Source organism: Schistocerca americana, chromosome 2, assembly GCF_021461395.2.
Source record: "Schistocerca americana isolate TAMUIC-IGC-003095 chromosome 2, iqSchAmer2.1, whole genome shotgun sequence".
In the NCBI taxonomy this organism is placed as follows: Eukaryota; Metazoa; Arthropoda; class Insecta; order Orthoptera; family Acrididae; genus Schistocerca; species Schistocerca americana.
The window spans coordinates 179,898,578-179,924,463 of NC_060120.1; the positions used below are offsets into that span (position 1 = coordinate 179,898,578).

Below are 25,886 nucleotides of genomic sequence, written 5' to 3' on the forward strand. Positions count from 1 at the left end.
AAAGTCAGAATTTTATTCTGTATGGAGTTCAAATATACCATTGGTTGACAAAAAGTAAAGTTCACATAATCTACTTATTTCACTAATAGAGAGAGGCTTAAATATTCCTGTACCCAGTATCATTCTGCGGAGAAGAAGTCAAGAGAATTTTCCAGCAGTCAGCTAGCCAGCAAAGAAGATCGGCTGCGAATCTCAAGTAAGTCACCTCGTATAAAAGAAGTGGGAAGTTTGTACATCTACTTCACACTTTAAATTGGCATCAAAAATATTAGGATATATAACTGTGTATTATAAGGTGGGGAGGGTGGGGGGTTGTGAACAGTGAAAGCAATCAACTGTGAAATACAACTGTGCACCTGTCGGCTACGTTATCTACAGTAGTCAGTGTCGAAATTACAAACCCCATTTTTCAGCCAGTGTAGCAAAACAGTATGTCGACACTGAGGACAATCAACAAAGAAATAAAGCAGGTGAACTGTCACAACACAGTTTTTCCTGCCCTGGTCTTTGGGATACAGTTCCAGTCTCTATAAACTGTCGCCAAATCCAAAAAACAACAGAACCAATTCGTACTAAGCCATTGGGTCACATCAGTTTGTAATTTTCCTGCTTCCTTTTTCCTATGATCCTCCACCACAGAGAGGCTGGTAGGCATCTTCTCTGTGCCATACTGCACAGTCTATGACTGTGACTCAGTGATTGTGTATGTGGGACTACTCAGCAAACACTACCCCATTTGATTGGTGCCCTGATGTCAACATTGGGATGGTTACCAATTGAACCAGAAAGCCATCTTCTGTGCAGAACACAAGCTTACAGATATCTATTGACAGTTTGTATGATTATATCATGAATTAGACACAGGATGGGGAAAAAGCAGTTTGTTGCTTTAATTGTGGACACCAGTGTATTATGCAATAATCTCTGTTTCATTAGAGGCTTATTTACAGTGACTGTATACCGCAGAGGTTCCCTCCCATTATGAACTGTTCTGCTGGGTACATACCTATCCAGTGCATGGTCAACTATTCTTTTAAACTTGAGCCAGAGTTCCTCTGCACGCTCCTGCCCTGTGCTAAAAGTTTCCATTTCCTCACTTAGATATGAAACTGTTGATTTTTTATCTAGTTTACTGAACATATATATCTTTCTGCTTGTTTTAGTTGTCCTTTGTACTCTAATTATCATTTTGCCACGACTGTGTCTTGGTCATTGATACCAGTTTTGATGTGGACATCCTCAAAGAGATCAGGTTCGAAACATTTCCATCATGAGGGGGTTCCTAAGTATCTGTTCTAGGTAGTTTTCAGAGAAGACATTTATTTAAGCTTCACAGGATGTCTTATCACACCCACCACTAATCAAACTGTAATTTTCCCAATTAACTGTTGGATGATTTAAGTATTCACTGATGATTACAATATGACTGGGGAACTTACAAGTGAGGTTTTCTCTAAAGTTTTGAGTTAAAGCAGGAGATACGTCTGGTACCAACAGAAGGACCCAGTTATCGTTTTATGCCCATCCCTGATACTGAGTCTTGCCCAAACAATCTCACATGCAGCTTCAATTTCTATCTCAGTGGATTTGAGTTTCTTGTCTACTGTGACAAATACACCACCTCCATTTCCAATTTGCCTATCCTTTCAATATACACTTAAATTTTCCCCAGAAATCTCAGTGCTATCAATTTCAGGTTTCAACCAACTTTCTGTATCTAGTATTATGTGAGCTTCATTGTTTTTATGAGCATTTCAAACTCTGGCAGTTTTTTTGCGAATGCTATAACAGATTCTTTAGCAATCACAGATGTAGGAAAATGCTTTTATTTCAGTGAGTTGTATCTTTCAAATGACTAAATAGGAATTATTGGTGTCTGATACAGCTTTATTTTTATAATTCACAGATAATGTCTTACAGTTATCTTACATTAAGAAGTTATTTTTTGTACTACATAAATAAATACTAGTCAAAATGTGTCACACATATTTACAACATAAATACTCTCATTTACAGGAAAATAGACCAATAAAAATTCTTGTACTTATTTTCCATACAGCATTTAAAGAAAAAAACGGAACAGCAGTAAATCAAAACAATTGCAATGGTGAAGACTAGATTTAGCATTTACTAAAGATAGCAAAAATAAATAACTTCACAAACATGCTGTTATAAGCAAGGAATTTCTTACAGTTCACATGATTCTCTAGAGTCTGATAAAATATAAAATTCGATACATAACATAGTAAGTGTTCTCAGAATCAAAAAGTTATAGCTAACATTACTGATGTATCAACTGTAACAACTATTCCATTCCTTTTGTCGTTCAAAACTTGTTGTTAAATAAAGTTTGCCCAGAGTTTAGTTTTATTTCTGGGACCTGTTATCTCTTAAAATGTATATGAACTGAGGCATTTATATTACTAAAATAACCCACTGCTAGAACAATTACTTATAGCTCATTGCTGGAACAATTATTCCCGTCACTCACAGGTACCTAGCACCTGGTAATCAATTCTGAATCCACTTTCTGAATTCAAAACTTCAAGTTGGTCATCACTGTTGAAGACAACATAAAATGGACCAGGGGATATGGCTGAAACAACATGAACTTCAATTAATGAAAAGAAAAATACATTAATTACATAACAGTTTAAAAATAAATATATAATTCAATATTATCATGACAGAGAAATAGGACAAAATCTGTATTTAGAAATGCACAAATTTTTATTACCATCTACTATGGATGAGGCACCTGATCCAGGGAAATCCACATATTCTAAAACAAATGAATTATTATGATTTGAAAACAGAGTTATTTTATTAAGAGTTTAATGGAGCATAGGAGAAACAGATAAGTGTAAGTTGCAGTGAAACTTATCAAAGTCTCTTAATCATTGCAGATGAGTAATGTCATGACCAGCTCTTCTTTCTTTTCTGTACAGATGGCATCAAGGAGATGTTAAAATTTAATCCTAATCTACGCCCACAGGTTTCCCAGAAGATGGAAATTAAACAAATATATTCCACATGCATCTTCACACAGTAACCCATCCTAACCCAGCTAGTCTTTTAGCAGGACTCTCTACCAGCCAGTTATCAAAGCAGTCAATTTCTCTTCACTGGTGCCATAAGTATGATTTTTACTAATGATTCTCAATATTGATGCTGAAGTGGGAAATTATAGCAGTTTAGTTTCGTGCCTAGTATGGCTGCACACAAGTAATGAGGCAAAGTGATCTAACAAATGGTTCAAATGCCTCTGAGCGCTATGGGACTTAACATCTATGGTCATCAGTCCTCTAGAACTTAGAACTACTTAAACCTAACTAACCTAAGGACATCACACAACACCCAGTCATCACGAGGCAGAGAAAATCCCTGACCCCGCCGGGAATCGAACCCAGGAACCCGGGCGCGGGAAGCGAGAATGCTACCGCACGACCACGAGCTGCGGACTAATCTAACAGTCTCCCTCAACATTAAAAAACAATAAGAATGTACTTTTGGTCTGAAATAACTGTTTTTTTTTCAGATTTGTTGTAGTGTGACATCTTTAAAATCAGCAAATTTTGCCTACATAACTTCAACAGTTATGAAAAATTGATCTAAAAACAAATTAGCATATCTAAACTTAATGAAGTGTTCAGTATTAATTTAATGGACCTAAAATCATATTAAATTTGGATAAATTACTAACTCACAAATTTATACAAGTGGATTCTGTGTGATTTTATTGTGCAAGTGTAAATTTGTATGTGCCAGTGATTAATTTTTCCCTATAGGTTTTTTTTGCCAGGTAATGATACATATGATTGTGGCATATGTAGATTTGAAGTACTGGTTTCATATGAAAAGAATTGTAGTGAGACAGCTTTGAATCATGCATTTCAATTTTAACAAACTGTAGAACTGTTTATTTTAAATATTGATAAGTATCACTGTGTACTACTCGCACATAAAGCATCACATAGGGTGTTTCCATAAGAGTGTGCAAAAATGTAACAGGGCATAGAGAATGCTCCACTGAACAATTTGAGTTAGGGAACCTGGGCTCAGGGAAGTCCACTTAAGGAGATACGGAAGTAAACTTGTCTACTGCTTTGTCTAGCATAACTGTTTTCCACCTTATTTACAACTAATGTATGCACGAGTTTACATGTACTGTGCTATTTATTTACATGTACATTCTTTATTTCCTGCAAGGAAACAAGGAGGATGAGCCTGATTATTAGGAAGTCATGATGCAGGTTTTGTTTACTTGTCCGTAAGGTGGCTCTGTTGAATTGTACTTACATTGTCCCATGACAGAGTATACTGTTAATCAACAATAGACCCATTCATTACTCAATGCTATTCAGATACATAGCGTACAAAATGGTGGATCAGTACCAGTACAGCTTTGTGGAACTCAATGGCATGCATCATGTGTAGGGGAAAGCATATTGCAATGCTCTTGCTGCTGAAAGGCTGTACAGGGAACGATTTCCTAACAGGCGTCATTCATCATCATTAGTGTTATTTTTTTCTCTCAATCAATGAATGCAGGAGACCGGCTCATTTGGAAGAAGACACAAGTGACCTGGAATCTTGAGGACCACTTGCACTTCCAATTTTGAAGAGGACTGCTGGAATGTGTTGCTGCAGAGTACTCATCATATTGCACATGAAATGGGCACTGCACATACTGGCCATGAACAACTACACCCGTATCACACGCAACAAGTCCGTGCAATGCTTGTGACTGACTTTGCACCCAAGATGGCATTGTGTCAGTGGTTGCTCCAACAATGGATTGATCAACCAGATTTCCTCCAAATCGTGCTGTTACTGATGAGGCCTCATTTGATCATGATGGTTTTTGAACACCAGGAATAGCCATTTGTGGGATGAGGAAAACCCTCACACTGTATTAATCTCACCATTAAGTCTGTTTCGCTGTGAACATCTCGGCCAGCATTGTAGGTGACAATCTCATTGGGCCATATCTTGTACCTGGCCTTTTGACTGGCCAACTGCACTTGAGGTTTGTGCTAAGAGTTGTTGGAGAATGTACTCTTGGCTGTTCATAGGAGGAAGTGGATACAACATGATGGTGTACTTCAGTGTCGATGTCCACAACCATCTCAATGTTGGATTTCCTGGTCACTAGATTGGAAGGGGAGGTCCTATTCCATGGCCTGTGAGATCACAGTTAACTGTAACTAATGTAAATAAAAAAGGACACAGTAATGTGATTTTATTCCTATTATCTCCTTAAGCAGAAATCTCTGACTCCAGGTTCCCTACCTCAAATCATTCAGTGGAGCATCCTCTCTGTACTGTTAAATTTTTGTACTTCTTACAGAAACACCCTGTACAGTTGTTCGTAATATGATCATGATGAGGCTAAATGTTCTGTGGGCTGCTATCATTATTAGGAAATTTCCACATGAGAGGCTACAATTGCATTACAGGATTAACTGTAATCTTTAATTAGCTCACCTGTTCAGTATTTCCTGCTCCACTCACAGTACAGAGGACTCAATTGTTGCATTCGCTCCCACTGTCAGTGTCCCACGCAACTACAGTGGTTTTTTTTTTTTTTTTTTTTTTTTTTTTCCTTCATCCCCCCCCCCCCCCTCCACACCTACCTACAGTGAATCTCATTCAAATTATACAATTATACATGAATTGAATATGAAATGTTTCAATAATGGAAATGCTCTTGCCAAAATATTACAGAATTTGAGAACTATACAGAATATGTGTAAAACAATGACATAACAACTGTCAACAACCACTACGGCCCGACTGCAAGTTTTTTGTCTTAAAGCTGAAGCCTAGCACTCTTCTCATTTTATCAGTCTGTAACTCATTGCCTTGTCTATATGGTAAATAGGATATGTATCATATCAGAAACAGCACAAGGGCTACAGTTGCAATGTTAGGCAGACAAAATATTTCACTTGATGATAGAAACCACAAAAAGGGCAACAAGTATTAAATCACAAAAAGAATAAGGGCCTATAAAAATTTTGGACTGTGATCGGGACACACAGAAAAAACAATTTTAAAGCACATGGCATATTATAAGAGATACATGAAATTTCTTAGTCTGTGATGTTATAACTTACATGTGACAGTTTCCCCAAGGAGAGAATCTCCACAGAACTTGTCTGCTCTTGAACTACCTTGCCATCTTCCATCAGGAACAAACAGGTAATCAAAATCATTACAAGCATCATCTGTCATGGTGCTACTTGTATTATATCCACCCATATTAAAGGTTTCTGCTGTATGCCTGAAAAATTAGAAACAATGTATTCATTTAAAATTTTGTCTTATGTCTTCCAAAAGTTGCTCTTGACTAGGGTGAAGAGTTGTGTCAGGTGTAGATGTGACCAGAGAAAGGGGACAGGGTGTTGGAAGCAAGGTTAGGAAATGTTGTCTGATGGCTGGGAGGGAGCCAGCACCTGCTGCATAGGATTTGGGAAGGAGAAGCAGCAGGTGCTGGGCCCTAGAAGTTGTGAGTTCACTCAACACATGAGATGATGATGTGGAGGAATGGGTTAGGAGAGGGGGGGGGGGGATGACAGAACAGAGGAAGAGGAGACTATGAGGAAGAGGGTGTGAGTGCAGGATGAGAAATGTTAGAATCCTGGAGCAGGATGGAGGCAGGGGGCAGGGGGCAGGGGGCCAGATCGAAGCCACGAGGATTATCATAATGAAGGATGTATTGCAAGGACAACTCCCATCTACATAGTTCAAATAACCTGATGTTTGGAGAGGGGGGGGGGAGATTCCAGATAGTATGGGCTATGTAACAGTCAGTAACAGCCATTGAAACTGAGCATGTTGTGCTCACTGGCATTTTCTGCTCTGACGTAGTTTGGCGGTGATCATTTATTTTGGTGGACATCTGGTTGATGGTCATGCCCCATAAAATGTTGTGCAGAAGCTGCATGAGAGCTGGTATAGGACTGACTGCTTTCTCAGGTGGTCCTGCCTCTGACTGGACAGGATAAGCCTGTGGTAGTACTGGAACAAGATGTTCTGGGTGCATGTATCAGACAGGACTTTACCTGAGTTGTCAACTGTGATGCGGCCTCTGTGAAAAAGACTGGAAGAGCGTATGGCATAAGGCTGGACCAGGATAGTATGCGGATTTGATGGTGGATTAGCACTTTGGGAGAGGTGAGAAGGATTGTGGATAGGATGTTTCTCATTTCCGACATATTAATATATAGTCAAAGCTCTAGTTAAGAATATGGTTCATTTGTTAAAGTGGTGGCTGATACTAGGTGATGTGGGTGTTGCTCCTTTGCTGTTGGTTCTTGGGGATGAAGAGAGGATTAGGGGTTTGTGAGGCTTTAAGGAAATCTGTCTTAGGACTGGCTCTGGGAGATAACACATGTCTTTGATGGCCTTAGTGATATCTTTGGCATACTGGGCAAGGGAATCATCATTGCAGATGCTGCATCCATAGGTAGCCAAGCTATATGGAAGTGAATGTTTAGTATAGAATGTATGACAGCCATCAAAATGAGATACTGTTGATGATTAGAGGGATTGACAGATGCATGTTGGGAACCATCAGAGAAGTGTAGGTCAACATACAGGTAGTTGGCACACTGGACAAAGGAGGATTAGTGAAGTGAATGGAAGAGGAGTTGAGGCAGTGTATGAATGACAGTAGGGTATCTTGGCCCTGGTTCCGGATGAAGAAGATATGGTCAATGAACCTGAATGAAACAAGAATAGGTTGGCATAGGAGGATTGCATGTGGTTGCCTTCTGAGGGTGTGGCATACAAACTATTCTGCAGAATGGACATGGGCACCCACATTCTTGCTTTATGTTAGATGGGTACTTGATCAATACCATAGCGAGAGAGTACACAACTCCACTCTGAACCCTTCACAAGGAAGCAAAGTCTACAAGAATATTATTTTTGTGTCTTTGTTGTGACTGCAAATCATAGTTCAACTCAGACTGATTTTTATTATCAGCTACAAAAACCATTATGAGAAAAATGTAATATAAAGTGAGTGTAAGAATTCCAAGATCCTTAAAATGTCCTCTTCAATATGTGTGGTTATTTTCTTTAGACAATATCCATACTGCTTGCTTCTGTTGATAAATACTTTATTTACTTTAGGCATATTACCTCAAAACATAATTTCATAAGGGACCAAAAATTGCTGAAATCCAAACTGAAAAGCTCTGAGATATTCAGCAAGTCATGGAATTACATTGGAAAGATGGATTACAGGACATAGGAGGGGGAGTTTTCACTGCAGTTGACAAAAATATTGTCTCTATTGAGGTCGAAGTTGAGTGTGACAGTGAAGTCGTCTGGTCGCATATAACAGGTGTAAGTGTAACTAAGTTAATTGTTGGATGTTTTCACCAGCCACCTGATTCCACTGTGACAGTTATAGAGTCATTCAAAGAAAGCCTATGGTCCATAGCGCATAAATACTCAGATCATACAATACTAGTTAGAGGTGACTTTAACCTACTGAGTATAGACTGGGATGTCTATGGATTCATTGTGGGGGGTACAGACAGACAGTCATGAGAAATGCTTTTGAACACCGACTTCCATGTCTTCCGTTACCTGAAGTCACATCTTGGTGGAAAATCATTCCGCGAAGATGAAGAGATCAAGATGAAGTTCAAATGTGTTTCCGACAACAGGAGGCAACCTTCTATGACTGTGGGATACAAAAGTTTGTGCACCGACTTAACAAATGTTTGGATAACAGGGGTGATTATGTTGAAAAATAACAAATAATCCAGTTAATAAGATGTAACTGACATTTCCTAAATAAATGTTCTATTTAATGACTGTGAGCCATTGTATCTTTACTTTTCGAAATGCCCTCATACATCTTCCATTTTTCAGTTGATTGGTTGCTTATTATTTCTAGAAGAAGATTTCATCTTACAGTTGCTGCTCCAGCCATGTACAAAATTTCAGAGGCAATCTGCTGTAATAGAGTACATATGATTTTAACAAAGCAAATTAAAACACGTTAAAGAATAGGCCTAAACTGAAAGTTCTGGGCAGATAACCACGTGCATTAGTGCAGTGCTTCTGGGATCTGGGGATGTACATCAGCCCCAGATCGAATCTGCGCAGTGGATTAATGATGAGGCCTGTTATGCAGGCCAGACTGGTTGTGGTTTTTAGGCAGTTTCCTACATACAACTGAGTGGGTACTGGGTTCATGTCATGCCTGTGTCCCATCTCAGTGACACAATTTGCAGATACTTAGAAAAATGTTCACACACTTTCACATGGGATAATGCAAGATGCAGACAGTTGGGGCACACAAATTCTGTCCCAGCAGGAAAGTGGTGGGAACAGAAAGTGTATCTAGGCATCCTCTACCACTAACATTGTCAAATCCAGAAATGAACATGCTGACTCAGTAAAAAAAGGAAAAAAAAACTACATTTATGTGCTTATTAACAGAGAGGTGCTTGTATGGAATAGCAGATTTCAAACTGTAATAATGTACCATCAAATTACTACTAGTGTATGTAACTGTGATCTTGTTTTTGTAACAGAAAACAGTTAATTTATAATCTTCACCTTTTATATCAATGCAAGCATTTATCTTTTACTGGTAAGAGACGTATAATTAGTACAAACTTGTATCTCATTACAGACAAGGACAGATGGTAGAACATGAGTTCTGAAATTCTCCTACTAGGTGTCTCCATTAAACATCATTTTTTTTCAAATGTCAAGTCAAACCCCTTTCAACCATCTAGTTCCCAAACTGTCATTTTATTGGGCTACCATTTTCAGTGATATAATATACCATTTTGAGGCCTCCTGACTAACGTGTAGGAAGATTCCAAACTCAGTTCCGGTCAGAATAGGGGCCAGCATTCAAAGACTGATATCTGTAGAATGCTGGCCCCTATTTTGGCTGGAACTGAGGTTGGATCTTCCTACATGTCAGTCAAGTGGCTGGAAGATGGCATAACATATTGCCATAACTGGTAGCCCAATAAAATAACAAATGACCTGTATGGGAAGTTTTCCTGTTGTTGGTCCAATAGGGACAGGGTCAATTAGTGCCTACATTATTTCACTGTGCAAAAGTATTTAATTGTGATGTTTTTTGTCCAATCTTCTAAAATCACTATGCCACTCAACATTGTGACTGGGCTTATGATACTTAGGTTGATAATCCTTTGCCGCACTAACATATTGTTAATTAGCTGCACTAACATATTGTTAATTATTCCATCAAGTCTATGGTTACTGCCAGAAAACTTGATGGCAAAAACTTTAACAAAGTGCAATATGTATCTTTTCATTATGTGCATACGTCAGAGTTTTGTGAAACCTGAATTGGCAATTGCTACAAATATATCAAAAGTGGAAGTAAACTTGATTGATTTTCAGTGTCATATACTGTGTGGGCTAGATCATTTGAAGTACCTTTGTTGACACTGACAGTTTTCAGCCTTTTGCAATGATCAAGAGGATAAGTGTGACATACTGAGAGTACCAAAGCAGGTAAAGTGGATTAGCTATATATAGTGCCCTGTCAGGTGAGGAGTTGTTCAACCTCGGCATAACTGACAAGAACTCTCAAATTTTTAGAGACAATGTGTGCAATGGTCTGTTGAACAGTGAACCTTCTTTCTGTGTGGAACCCCAGCTACATTGAGTGCACAATTGTGTGAAGACTGTTACAACCTGACACAGCAACTATGAACTAAAGAAACATGTGACAAAGCGAAAGACAGTAATAGTGATAATTAGGAGTGAGAGACAGTGGACAGGGACAATGACGATAAGACTTAGTAATTCAGGTCACTGAACTAGACAGAAAGAGTAAATAAATGACAGTGCACAGTTTATGTGAGTAACATTGGTATGGTACTGCAGTTCATGACAAAACTCAGTCTTCAAGTAGAAGCCGCCGTTAAGAAAACCAGTGCTTGCAGCCAATCAGTGTATGAGTTCAACCAATGTCACCTCCTGGAGCAAAGCAAGCAACGGGAAATCAGCATGCTGCAAATCTGGATTTAATCTGTAAATGAAGCTGAGGTGACGCAGGCAGATGAGTGGGGTTCCAGCAGATGATGGTATTGACAGCAACAATACCGTACCTCCCCGACAAAACAAGATAAAGTGGATTAGTTACAGTGTCTCTTGATTTCCAGAATGGACAAAAACACTGAAAAAAATCTGTATTTCAATCATATTTGTTCAGAATAGAACTATCAATGAACTGGTGGGAATGAGTGAAATATCCTTGAGTTCATACCAAAGAGTTTTGACTGAATATCTGAAGATGAAACATGTTGCAGCAAAATTCATTCTGTGTGTTCTTTCTGATGATCAGATCGTCAATTGTTTGTGTATGTGCTGGAAGTGAAAGAACAGTCAGAAACCGATCCAGGTTATGGATACAACCCAAAAACCAAGCAACAGTTCAGCCAGTGGAAGACTCCTTTATCATTAAAGCCAAAGAAACCAGGGCAGATAAGATTTAATGTGAAGACAATGCCTGTTTGTTGTTTCTACATTGATGGGATCATCCACCATGAATTTGTTCTCAGGTTACCACAATCAACCATTTAAAGACATAGAAGAAGTGGTGGAGGGGAGGGACATATCTTCAGATCAGTTTAAAAACTGCTTCCACCAATGGAAAAAAATGTGGGGAATGTGTATTACGTCTGAAGGACACTATTTTGAAGGTGTTGAAGTTCTGAAAATGTCCCATCAAATACATAATTTTTTGTAGAAAAGTTTTCACTATTTTTGGGTCCACCCCCCCTCCCCCCCCTTATGCAAACTAAAGCTGTGACAATGTACGAAAATTGATTGTTATATGGAGCGCAAATAAAAAATAATAAAATAACATGCATCATGAAATAAAATATTAATAAATAATCTTAAACCAAGTATTTCATGATATTATTTTTTAGTCATCTGCAATCTGCAGTTTCAGATTTTCAGTAATAAAGTCCTCTATTTGAGGAAAATACACTGGGAGAAATTGAAGAATCACAATACATCTTTGTGCTTTGTAATACATTCAACAGTAGTTAAAATGAAACATTTTTTTAATTGCAATTGTGTGTGTCTGACAGGTTGTTACTTACTGTATTCCACAAGCATCAGGTGTTCTCCGGAAGCATATTGCATAGTGCATGTTTGCTATGTACTGTGAATCAAGTGAGCCTGGAGTGTTATAGTTAAATGACATGTAAGTGCCTCTTCGTTCAGGATAATACTGCAGACAGCCTGGAGGCGCTGCAAAAAATACTTTTGCATATTAATGCAGTTAAAATAATTCCCAGTTGCACAAAAAAATCAGATATTTAAAAAATAAGAACAAAATCTGCAGCAAAGATTTAAAATCAAATCACACATAAAGCTATAAATAAATTACAGTGGTAGTCCACATATAATGTAAAAGTAATTTAATGTGTCATAAAATGTATTACTCCTTAATTTACCTATTGAGTGAGGAAAACTGGCTTTCAAGTGTGTACACACTCAAATCATATTATTACAAACGACTGCTGATATCCAAAGTAACTGATATTTTTGCTGCACACAACACTCATTCATTCATTTTCCTTATCAATCTTCTATACATATGTAAACTGAAGTCACCTGCCGTGATTATGTCTGTATGCTCAGGCTTGTCTCTTTGCTTTCTGTAACAAAGTGTCCACTGCCCAACATTTTTCATGGGACATGCTGAAGTCCATCCAAATTGTAAAGCAATACATTCATCGCATCAGATTAAGCTACATATCTGCAGCCAGCTGCAGATCAGCTTCAATACTATGAGCATATTCAGGTCTTTTCCATTGATGGCCCATATTTGGAATGTCTGCAGTTCAGAACTAAATAATCAGAATGTGATCCAATGAATATTGTTATTAATAAACTGACACATGGATGAACTAGCCTACAACAAATTCTTACGACTGAAGTTTTACAAAAAAAATTGAGCTGGACTCCCACTGTGTACCTAACAAATGAAGGAAGCAGCTTCGATTAATTAATTCACACATCAAGCACCATAAATCCCATCATGAAGAAATGCCATAATGGATGTGGAACGATTCAAGTTATATATTAACAGGCAGAAGCAGCCACTACAAACCACATCTATAATGTATACTACCAACAACTTAAATCTACTGTTAATCTATTCATACTGATAACTATTGATATTTCTTCTAAACTACTTTATGACTTAGATGTTTAGGAGAAAAAGAGATTGTTTGAAAATAATGATAATAATAACAATATAAAGCCACTGCTCCTCCTCTTGTACTACTTAACCTGCTTATTGTAATCAAGCCTTGGCTTCCCTCTAATATTACCCCTCATATTTCTCTCTATTACCAAACTTGCCATTCCTTGATGAGTCAACAAGTGTCCTATCAACTGATCCTTTCTTTTAGTCAAGTTTGCCATAACTGTCTTTCCTCCCCAGTTCGATTCAGTACAACTTCACTAGTTACTTGACGCACATATCAAAGCTTCAGCATTCACATGTAGTGCCAAATTCCAAAAATTTATATTTCCTTCTTGACTGTATTGGTTATTGTCCACATTTCACTTGGATAAAGTTTTAGAAAAGACTTCCTAACACCTAAATTTATGTGTGATGTTAAAATGTTTGTCTTTTTCACAGACAAATTCCTTATATTTAAACAAATTCAACTATCATCAGCTATCTTGCTGTCTAAATATCAAAGTGTCTCTAGTACTCCTACTGTCTCATCTCCCAATGTAGTTCTCTAACCATTGTGTGACATCATTTTGCTACATTCCATTACCTCTATTTTACTTTTGTTGATGTCCATCTTATAACTTGACATTGTCAATCCCACATAAATTATCTTCCAAGTAGATATGCTGAATAATCAGGTCTTCTACCAGTTTTTCATGCCATTCTCACATGATATTACGATGGCATGACTCATTATCTTCTTCATGTGCTCCCTGAGGCTAATCAGTCACGTCACCAAAATATTATGCAAGAACATTGTGAACAACCAGCGGAACATCTGATTATTCAAAATGTCAGCTTATCACTGGGAAAGCCTGAAGAATTACATCTTCCAAGTATTTTGTCATCTCTGGCAGAATTACAATGTCCATGTAAATCCTGAAGTTTTAATTTCTTCTCCCTGAACTTAAATTTTCTTTTGAAATTCCTCCAAAGTTTCATCACAGTACGCTTAATGTACAGCTTAATAACATCTTGAATAGGACATTCTTCTGTAACACAACATCTCATTTATTCACTTCTTCTTGCCTCCACTGTGTGGCATCAATATTTCACTTATATATTCACTAGACTCCAGATAAAAACTTGTCTTTCTCTGAAACAGTTTTCTTACCACTGGCAGTTTACATTTTATATTCTCTCTACATCAGCCATTATCCGCTATCTTGCAGTCAAAATAGCAAAACTTGTCTACTACTTTTAATGTATCATTTCCTTAATATCACCTGTCTTAATTTTACTACACTTCAATACGCAGGTTTAATTTTTGTTGATGTTCATCTTATAACCCATTCAGACGAATTCTGGGCAACCATCTTGACATTATTTAGTTCATCCCACAATATTTCAACTGGGTACCTGCCAGTCATCTTCAGGTGAGCCGTTAAAGACTAATGAAGATTTGTTCCATTCCACAACATATATAGGGCCACTAGTATTCCACGCATGCATCAAAATCTAGTTGACAGATGAATCACACTTCCCGGTGGCAGTGCCTCACTAGTGGAACCTCAGAATTCAGATGTCCTCTGCATTACCACTCACAATGGTCATTGGCACATGCTGTTGTCTTTGATTAAAACAAATCATGGAGATGATGGGGTTCCATCCACTGTCCGGCAGGTAGCACTGTCATAATCATCAGCTTTTCCATTTGTTGTATTTCCATGGATTTTTTTAATGGAGTCCCAAAAAGATGTTGCTGTGGACAGAATCATAGTTATTTCATACTCCATCATCCAGTGGAAATACTGCATTAGGCAATAGCAGACTTGCTTGGTTGCTAAAGGTGAAATCATTGATGTTCAGTGCAGCATTCTTTCACAGCGTGTGTAGCATGTCCTATGTAAGCCACACCACAATGACTAGGTATTTTGTGATCTTTGGCCTTCTGGAATAATGAGTTGTCCTTCACTGATCGCAAAAAGGTCTGCAATCTTAGATGTTGGACAGAAAGTCACTTTCTTCTGAAATTTACATATAATTCTTGTTATTTTAAACAAAATGTTGACCACAAAGAAAACTAGATATTTTGACAGTTTTTTCTCCTCTTAGTTCATTTCCTGATTCTTGGTTTTAAATGACAGTGCCTTGTTAATTTACTGAGTGGTATATTTACTTTTTTCTGTGCACTGTCTTTAGGTGGGTGAGGTCCTCAGGCATGCTATCTTGATCCAAACAGTGTAATCTCTGCATGTGAAGGTTTTAAGCACATTCATAGTTTGCAATGAGTGATGACAACTTGATGCTTGCAAATACAAATCAGTATGAGTGGGCTTATGATAAACTGAATGTTCCAAGAGAGCCAACATTTTTTTGTGTAACCAAGAGATACAAGAAAACCAGCCAATGATCTTTCTCTATTTCCATAGTGAACTGAATATTGTTATGAATGGAGCTGAGGTGGTGAATAAATTCCATCAATTTATTTTCTACATGAGGCCACACTATGAAAGTGCCATCCACATACCTCCAAAATACAAATGCTTTAAAGGGGGCTGATTCAAGTGCTCTCTGCGCGAAATCCTTCATAAAAAAGGTTGGTCGCCCAGAGACACAGAAGGCTGCCTATGATGATGCTGTCAGTCTGTTCCAAATATTCTTGGTTGAACATAAGACAGGTTGAGTATAGAGTATGCCAAAACAAAGCAGTGATGTCCATCTGAAACTTGTTACCAATTAGTGCCAAGGATCTGCAAGAGGGACCTTTCTAAAACGTGATAGCACATCAAAGCTAACCAAACTGTCAGAACCACTTAGGTGGAGAGCTCCAGTCTATTGATAAAGTCAGCTGAGTTATGGATGTGATTTGAGCATTTGCCGACCAATGTTCTCAGCTAAGAAGTGGGATGTTTGGCTAGATCATATGTAAGAGTTCCAATTGTTCACTACCAGGTATAATGGAACACTTTCCTTATGAATTTTTGGAAGGCCCACAGTTTTGGTGAAACACAACTATGTGGTCTTAACCTCTTCATGGTCTGTGGAGGTAAGGAGGATGAATTCAGCAGTGCAGAAGTTTTCCATTGCACATGTCCTGCAGGGTTGTAATCAATCCTCCAATAGGTATAGTCACTTAGCAGACCATACATCTTACCATTACACACTCTACGAGGTAACAAAATAGTTGTTTACTCCTGTAACCCTTCGCTACCACTACATCAGGGTCCTTTAACAGATTTCATAGTGCGGCCACTTTTTTCAGAGGTTATGTTACACACAGAGAAGGAGCTTTCAAAAGAGCATGGCAAGTTTCTCTTCTTATTTCTTCTGCAGCATCTGAATAAAGGAGTCATATGGCTTCTTCAGCACCACTCACAAAACTTATTTAAGGTGGTGCTGTATGTTTAGGTGCAGATTCTTTACTTAATTCAGAAAGCATTGCATCATCCAAATTTTTATCCATGAAATTGACAGTGGTACATCATGCAGTTACCTCTTGCAGTAATGACTGCTGTGATAACAAATGATCAAATGTTGACATCTGTCATAAATTTGAATCCTTACGGACTGAATTGAGCTTGGTTGCAGTCACTCCATCAACCCAATCTCATAACAGAGGAGAAAATGTGTTGCAACTTTTAGATGTAATTGCTATAATTCTTCTGAAACAACATCCAGTCTTCTTCTTGTTTAGCAAATCCTTTCTTTGGCAACAGAGTACGTTAGAACTATGATTCTGACCACAGCAGTGTCTTTTTAGGACTCCATTATCAAAGAATCCATGGAAATATTCCTGGCCAGAAAACTGGTGAACCTTGAAAGTGGCTACCAATTGGACAGCGCATGGAACCCCATCATCCTTGTGATTTGTTCTAATGAAAAATGACAGAGTGCACCAATGGCTGCAGTGAATGGTAATGCAGAGAACGGTTGAGTTCTGAGGTTTCACAAGTGAGGGCGATGCCACTAGTAGGTGTGGTCCACCTTTAACTTGATTGTGACACGTGTGAAATACTAGCAGTGCACTATATGTTACAGAATGGAACAAGTCTTTGTCAGTCTTCAGTGGCTCACCTGAAGATGACTGGCAGGTGTCCAGTTGAAATATCATGGAATGAATTAAGTGACAACCGGTAGCTAGATTGAAATTTGTCCGAACCTTCTATTTGGTGGGAAAATTTTAAAATTCAGATCTTATAATCTGTTTACAAGACACTATCCATTCTGTGCAAATGACCTTCTAAGTCCTTTGTTGTCTCTGGCAGAATTACACTGTTATCAGCAAAGCTTACAGTTTTTTTCTTCTTTTCTGTAAGCTTTAATTGCTTTTCCAAATTTCGCTTTGATTTCCTTTATTAACTGCTCAATGCACAGACTGAACAGTATGGGGGATAGGGTATAACCCTGGCACACTCCCTTCTTAACCATTGCCTCCCATTCATGTCCTTGAACTCTCAGAACTGCAATCTCATTTATGTACAACTTGTAAATATCCTTTAGTTTCTTTTATTTTATTCCGAAACCTTTACAATTTCAAAAAATATATTGCTGTCAATACTGTCAAAGGTTATTTCCTAAATCTTTCATTTCTTGAATCTATCTTCTAAGAAAAGTCACACTGTCAACATTGCCTTGTATGTTACCACATTTATCTGGACTCCAAACTGATTTTCCTTGAGGTCAGCTTCCACCAGTCTTCCCATTCTTCTGTAAGTAATTCACGTTAGTATTTTGCATCAAGGATCTATTGAACTGATTGTTTGGTAATATTCACACCTGTCTTCTTTGGAATTTGATCTGTTACATTCTTCTAGAAGTTACAGAGTATTTCTCCTGTCTCATATATCTTGCATAACAGATGGGATAATTTCATGGTGATATCTTCTCCCAAGGATCTTAATAATTCTGAGGTAATGTCACCTATTCCATTTCCTTTGTTTTAACTTAAGTGTTCCAGCACGCTGTCAAATTCTTCTTGCAATGTCACATCTCCAATCTCATCCTCATCTAATTACTCTTCCCTTTCCATAAGACTGTTTTCAAGTTTGTTTCCTTTATACACCCCTTCTACATATTTCTTCCATCTTTAAGCCTTCAGTGATCTGGGCTCTTGATATTCATACAGCTGATTCCCTTTCCTCCAAAGGTGTCTTTAATATTCTTATATGCAGCATCCACCTTTCCCACAGTCATTAATACTTCTACAGCTTTGCATTTTTCTACTAGCCATTCCCACTTTTGTATTTTGAATTTTCCATCAATTTCATTTTTTAGACATCTGCATTCCCTTTCACTTGCTTTATTTGCTACATTTTCTCTTTTCATCAACTGAATTCTAACTCAACAATAATCAATATTTGAAAATATAATGTAATTGGATGGATAAAAAACATACTCACCAAGTGGCAGCAGATAACACACATATAAAGATATCTAAATATGTAAGCTTTTGGAGCCAGTGGCTCCTCCTTCTGGCAGAGGGACTGAAGGAGAAGAAATAGGGATGAAGGAAAAGGACTGATGATATTTAGAAAAGTGGGAGAGTTCTGAAAAGTTGCCTAGAACATTGTGTGATGGAAGACTTAGCCAACATGATGAGAAGGAAAGGCTGATTGTTGAGTCCCCAACAAAAAATCAAAATGTGTATTTAGAGCACTGGTATAAAATTTTTATGGTGCCTTATCAGTGCACAAGGGTTGCTACCACCTCATGACACAGAGTGGAAGCTATTTCTCGACTTCCCCAGCCCAATACAATGCATAAATTGTGCCGTTCCTTGGGCTTGACAAATCTACATTTAGTACACAATCGTGGTAAAGGATTCACCAAAGCTTGCTAGCAGTACAGTGTGACCTGATGAAACACATCTTTCACAAGATTAAAAGCTGCTATTGGAGAGACTGCAATGTTAGCTCATCCTCTTATATAGTACCTCTTGCAGTTATGCTGGATGCAGGGTCAGCTGCCATTGGAGCTGTATTACAACATGTACAACATGACTGACAATCTCTAGCTTTCTTCAACAAAAATTACCACTTTCACAAGCAAACTGGTCAACATATGGCCGCAAGCTGTAGGTGGCATAGACTTCAATCAAGACGTTTAGGCAGATGCTTGGAAGTATACATTTCACTCTTATCACAAATCATAATCCACATGTATTCACTTTCTGTCAGAAGCCAGATAAGGCATCACAATGCCAGTTGTGTCATTTGGATTTCATTACCAATTTACTAGGGATACTCAACATGTTGACGGTGAGCAGAATGGACCGCAGACACCACTGCTAAAGAACTTGACTTCACAGCACTTGCCAATGCACAGGAAAGAGGTAGTCCTTGAACTACCATCTGGCTTACAAATATGATCTATTTAAATTCTGTGTTCGAATGTATTACTATACTGTGATGTACCAGCATCACAAGCATGGCAGTTCATTACAACAGATGTCCACCAGTAAGCACTATCCTCTCTTCACAGCCTCTCTCATCCAGGAGTAAGGGTTACTCTACAACTAGCGAAAAAGGTGTTGTTTAACCAAATATCAAGAAGGGTTTCAAGGCAATTGTCTGTCAATGTCATGTATGACTGGCGAACAAAATAAAATGGCATTTTACAGTCCCAGTCATTACTTTCACCCATTGAATCAGCAATTTGGACATGTCCACATTGAAACTATTAGACCTTTACACTATCAGAAGGACATCAATACTGCCTGATGGTGATAGGCAATTTCTATCATTGGCCTGAAGCCTGACCAGTGAAAGATGCAACAGTAGCAACTGTAACTGCAACTTTCTTTCACAAGTGGCTTGTTCACTTCAGAATTCCCCTCCAAATCACTACTGACATATCAAACAATATTACTGAATGAGATTTTCACTCTGCAGCAGAGTGTGTGCTGATATGAAACTTCCTGGCAGATTAAAACTGTGTGCTGGACCGAGACTCAAACTCGGGACCTTTGCCTTTCACGGACAAGTGCTCTACCATCTGAGCTGCCCAAGCACGACTCATGCCCTGTCCTCACAGCTTTACTTCTGCCATTACCTTGTCTCTTACTTTCCAAACTTCACAGAAGCTCTCCTGTGAACCATGCCGAACCAGCACTCCTGGAAGAAAGGATATTGCGGAGACATGGCTTAGCCATAGCCAAGGGGATGTTTCCAGAATGAGATTTTCACTCTGCAGCAGAGTGTGCACTGATATGAAACTTCCTGGCAGATTAAAACTGTGTGCTGGGTAACTTTCCCGAGCTCTACTCCTTTTCCTAGACCTCTCCAGTCATTTTCCTTCAACCCTCTTCCTTTCCCTTCAACCCTTCTGCCTGAAGAAGGAGCCACTGGCTTCAAAAGCTTGCCTAATTAAAACCCTCTTTTATGTGTGTGTTCTGCCACCACTTGATGAGTAGATTTTTTTATCCATCCAATTAAATTATTTTGTCAAACATTGAAAGTTTTGTAACAAATAGTAAAAGGTCTTGGCATGATGTTAAATTACTATATGAATTAGGCACAATATACTGTCACATTGCAGGAAATCTCTCTTTTGTCCATGTGCAATTCAAAAATTTAGTAAAATTTTTCAAAGAAAACAACCACTAGTTCAGCCATTAGTCCTTCCGAAAATCTTCTACTGTAATATAGTTTGACATGGCACAAACAGTGAAAACCCAAGGTGACTCAAGCTAATCATGAATTAGTGTGGAAGACATTTGGTTGTTTGGTTATGTGTCCTCCTTATCTCATTTCCGTTGCATACAACCAAATGGTTGTGATTTTTACACACTTTGCTTCCTTCTTTGGTTTCTTAGCCACTGATTCCCCCAATACCTCTTATCAAACATCAAATACATCATTGCATAATTGCAATTCAAGATCTGAAATATCCTGCATTTTGGTTGTGCCTATGCATATTTTTACATGCTGTTTATTGCCTTGTTTATTCCAGTCATACATATGATGAACAGATTACCCAGAAACCTGTGTAATTGTGCAAACTATACTGCAAACAAGAGGAGACTAAAATGTTGCTGATATCACTGACATATCTACTTTCTCAGTATATTTTGTCTGCTTTATGTCAAAAAGTGAACCTACATCTCTGTCCCACCGTCAGTTCCGTCTCTTGCACTTTTCTTCACTGTTTTTGATTTTTCTTTAGTTATGTCTTGTATTGACATTTTGGTAATACTTCTCACTTTTCAGGACCAGTTAATTTGTTTCTTTCCGTACTGTATCCATCCTTTTCTGTTAGTATATCATTATGCCTATTTAATGGGAATTTTATATAATTAGAAATGTATTTTCACTCTATTAATAAGGCTGACGTTATTGCAATAATTTTCATTTAATGAAACAGTTTTTATTATTATTATTATTTCTTTCTTTTCTCAGATGTTATGTCTGGTCAAAAATGGAAAGTGACGTGGACCTTGATCAAGCGTGACTTCCTTTTAACTGTACGATATATGTTATATTGCATTTAGGAACTTTCGGGTAATTGAACATGTATCAATAATTATGGATTTCTGTAGTTGTATATATAAGTTTGGATGTAGCTGTATTGCATTGATTTACTGGTGGATATTGTGTGGTATGACTCCTGTAGTTGATAGTATAATTGGTATGATGTCAACTTTATCCTGATGCCACATGTCCTTGACTTCCTCAGCCAGTTGGATGTATTTTTCAATTTTTTCTCCTGTTTTCTTTTGTATATTTGTTGTATTGGGTATGGATATTTCGATTAGTTGTGTTAATTTCTTCTTTTTATTGGTGAGTATGATGTCAGGTCTGTTATGTGGTGTTGTTTTATCTGTTATAATGGTTCTGTTCCAGTATAATTTGTATTCATCATTCTCCAGTACATTTTGTGGTGCATACTTGTATGTGGGAATGTGTTGTTTTATAAGTTTATGTTGTAAGGCAAGCTGTTGATGTATTATTTTTGCTACATTGTCATGTCTTCTGGGGTATTCTGTATTTGCTAGTATTGTACATCCGCTTGTGATGTGATCTACTGTTTCTATTTGTTGTTTGCAAAGTCTGCATTTATCTGTTGTGGTATTGGGATCTTTAATAATATGCTTCCTGTAATATCTGGTGTTTATTATTTGATCCTGTATTGCAATCATGAATCCTTCCGTCTCACTGTATATATTGCCTTTTCTTAGACATGTGTTGGATGTGTCTTGATCGATGAGTGGCTGTGTTAGATGATACTGGTGCTTGCCATGTAGTGTTTTCTTTTTTCAATTTACTTTTTTCGTATCTGTTGATGTTATGTGATCTAAAGGGTTGTAGAAGTGGTTATGAAATTGCAGTGGTGTTGCCGATGTATTTATATGAGTGATTGCTTTGTGTATTTTGCTAGTTTCTGCTCGTTCTAGAAAGAATTTTCTTAAATTGTCTACCTGTCCATAATGTAGGCTATTTATATCGATAAATCCCCTTCCTCCTTCCTTTCTGCTTAATGTGAATCTTTCTGTTGCTGAATGTATGTGATGTATTCTATATTTGTAACATTGTGATCGTGTAAGTGTATTGAGTGCTTCTAGGTCTGTGTTACTCCATTTCACTACTCCAAATGAGTAGGTCAATATTGGTATAGCATAAGTATTTATAGCTTTCGTCTTGTTTCTTGCTGTCAATTCTGTTTTCAGTATTTTTTTTAGTCTTTGTCTATATTTTTCTTTTAGTTCTTCTTTAATATTTGTATTATCTATTCATATTTTTTGTCTGTATCCTATTATTATTATTATTATTATTATTATCATCATTACTATTACTACCATTATGTGTAAATCGTCATACCAGTACTATACACTTCATCTGTAAAGAGAATCTTTAGGGAGGCCTGTTTGGATGTAAGACAATACCTGGAGGCCTTAATAATCTCAGGTGCAATAAACGAATGAAACAAATGGTTAGGCTGTCATCAGAAAAAGATACAATTATACATCTTGGGACAGACCACTGCTCAACTAATACAGGAGGTGCAGAACAGAGATTAGGGTTCAATATTGAAGCCATTAGAGACAAAACAGAAGTTCAGATTGGACAAATAATGCAGAAGAAAACTGGTTTGTCCTGTTCAAAAGAACTATCCTGACATTCACCTTAACTAATGTAGTAAACTACAGAAAACCTATACATAAGTGACTGAAAACGGATTTGGACCACGATCATCCCAAATAAAAGACCAGTGCTATAAACACTCTGCTGCCTTAATTGTCCAAGGACAACACTGTGCTGTATCAATTTTCCAAAGAAACACAGAGCAGGAGATAAGACATATGAAAATTACTATAAACTCCTTTTGTTTGTCTAAAGTTCTATTTCAGAAATAACTCTCCCTCCCTCTCTCTCTCTCTCTCTCTCTCTCTCTCTCCCTCCCTTTTTCTCTCTCTCCACCCCTGTCTCTCTCCTCTCTGTCTCCCGCTGCTTCTGAACATCAGATTTTGTCTAAAAGCTTGCCTATTTACCATTTTCAACAATGGAAAGTCCAGGATGAAATATCGACAATATTATGAGAAGGATAGATTGCTACTTACCATACACAGGAGACTGTTGAGTTACAGACAGGCACAACAAAAAGACTGCTATACATTAAAGCCTTTGGCCAAAAGGCCTTCTTCTGAAGTAGAAAACACACATACACATTCTAACAAGCACAATTTGCACACATGTGACCACTGTCTCTGGCTGCTGTGGCCACACTGTGGACTGCAACTGTGCCTAATAAGAGCAGCAATCTGGAGTAGGTGGTAGGGGTAAGGAGGAGCCATGGTATGGAGAGGGGGTGGGATAGCAGGGTAGGGATGGGGGAAGGTGTAGTGCTGCTTTTGGGGGTGTGCAGGAACGTGGTCGGGACAGGGTAGGACCACTGAGTGTAATGAGGAGGTTTGTGTGTTTGGGTGGGTGGGGGAGGCTGAGAGGGGGGAAAGGAGAGAAATACAGAGGGGGAGAAGACTACTGGTTGCAATGGGGACAGAACAGAAGGCTATGTAGTGCTTGGAGTGGGAGTGGGGAATGGGGTAGTTAGGTGGAGGAAAGGGCCTAGCGAAGATTGAGGCCATGGGGATTACAGGAACATTGCAAAGAGAATTCTCACTTGTGTAATTCAAAAATGCTCGTGTTATCATGAAGGATCCAGATGGTGCAGGCTGTGAAGCAGTCATTGAAGTGAAGCACACTGTATTGTAAAGCATGTTCAGCAATTAGGTAATCCATCTGTCTCTTGGCCACAGTTTGTTAGTGTCCGTTTATGCAGGCAGACAGCTTATTAGCTAACATGCCCATGCAGAAGCCAGTAGAGTGATTGCAGCTTAGTTTCAAGATCACATGACTGCTTTCACCTGCCTCCGTGGCTGAAGTTGCTAATGCATACTTGCATGGTGGTGCTTGATGTGGGGTAAACCAATTCAAATCCTGGTACTGGAAAAAATTTTCACTGCCAGTATTTGGCCCGCAAGGGGAGTAGAGATGGGGGTTAAGATCCTGATCACCAAACTTTGCACCAATGTAGAGATGATGGCTTAAAGTTCCTGATTACCAAATGTCTTGATTTAAATACCAACCCCCTTTGAAGTGTTCCATGAAGTGAGGGCATGCGACTCTGTTGATGGTGATCTGTCCATTGGGTGGGGACGTTAAGCTTGATCGCCCCCTCAGTGCTACTCATGAGGAGTAGGCTATATGTCAGCACTGGATTTCACCCTCTTCCTTCTCTCATGGTCACCACCACCACCACCACCATCATCATCATCATCATCATGTTAAAACACATTACACTATATACATGCACAAAAAATACACACATGGAGTATTACAAATAATGTGTAATATAACAATGAAAACAATCAATTTTTCACAAAATAATTTAATTGGATAGATAAAAAATCTACTCAGCAAGCGGTGGCAGAACACACACATAGAAGAAGATTGTAATTAGGCAAGCTTTTGGACCCAGCGGCTCCTTCTTCTGGCAGAAGCATTGAAGGGAAAGGAAGAGGGGTGAAGGAAAAGGACTGGAAGGGTCTAGGAAAAGGAGTAGATTTTGAGAAAGTTGCCTAGAACTGCAGGTCCAGGACACATACTGCCTGGGATGGGAAGGAAAGACTGATTGTTGGGGACTGCATCAGACAAGATTTGAAAATCTGAGAGCTTAGAGGTGGAAAACTGGGTAATATGCAAGACAGAGATAACTGCTTAAACATTATGCATGAGTTAATAAGAGTGAAAAGCTAAGTGCATTATATGTAAAAGAGGTGGAAGGGGGGTGGTGAAAAATACACAGATAAGACAATGAAAGATGTAGAAAACTAAAATGCAGTGAAGAAAAAAATAGTTACCATGAAGAAATGCTGAGACGGAAGAAAGTAACATAAATTACGGCCAAGTGGGTGGCGAGAACCAAGGACATGTCGTAGCACTAGTTCCCACCAGCAGAGTTCTGAGAAACTGATGTCTGCGGGAAGAATCCAGATGGCACGTGTGGTGAAACAGGCACCGAGGTCTGTTTTCATGACTTTTCCAATCGATTTTTTTTTTCTTTTCCAATCATTTTTTGTATCATGTAGATCACCCACTCATTATCTCTCATCAATCATTGTCTGTTATCACAATTTTCATATGAATTTTTCTGATTTTTCTGAAATTTTCCT

The 25,886-nt window shown here is 38.2% G+C and overlaps 1 protein-coding gene across 3 annotated transcripts in view; it reads right to left on the reverse strand.

The window, feature by feature from the left end:
• Positions 1–2,002: 2,002 nt before the first annotated feature.
• LOC124595452 overlaps positions 2,003–25,886 on the reverse strand; it is a 179,205-nt gene continuing 155,321 nt past the window's right edge. For all 3 annotated transcript variants that reach the window (XM_047134198.1, XM_047134199.1, XM_047134197.1), the window contains exons 8-10: positions 12,126–12,276; positions 6,120–6,286; positions 2,003–2,596 (exon numbers count right to left, since the gene is read on the reverse strand). In XM_047134198.1, coding sequence (XP_046990154.1) covers positions 2,484–2,596; positions 6,120–6,286; positions 12,126–12,276 — 431 coding nt within the window. In that variant the 3' untranslated portion in view covers positions 2,003–2,483. The remainder of the gene's footprint in view (positions 2,597–6,119; positions 6,287–12,125; positions 12,277–25,886) is intronic.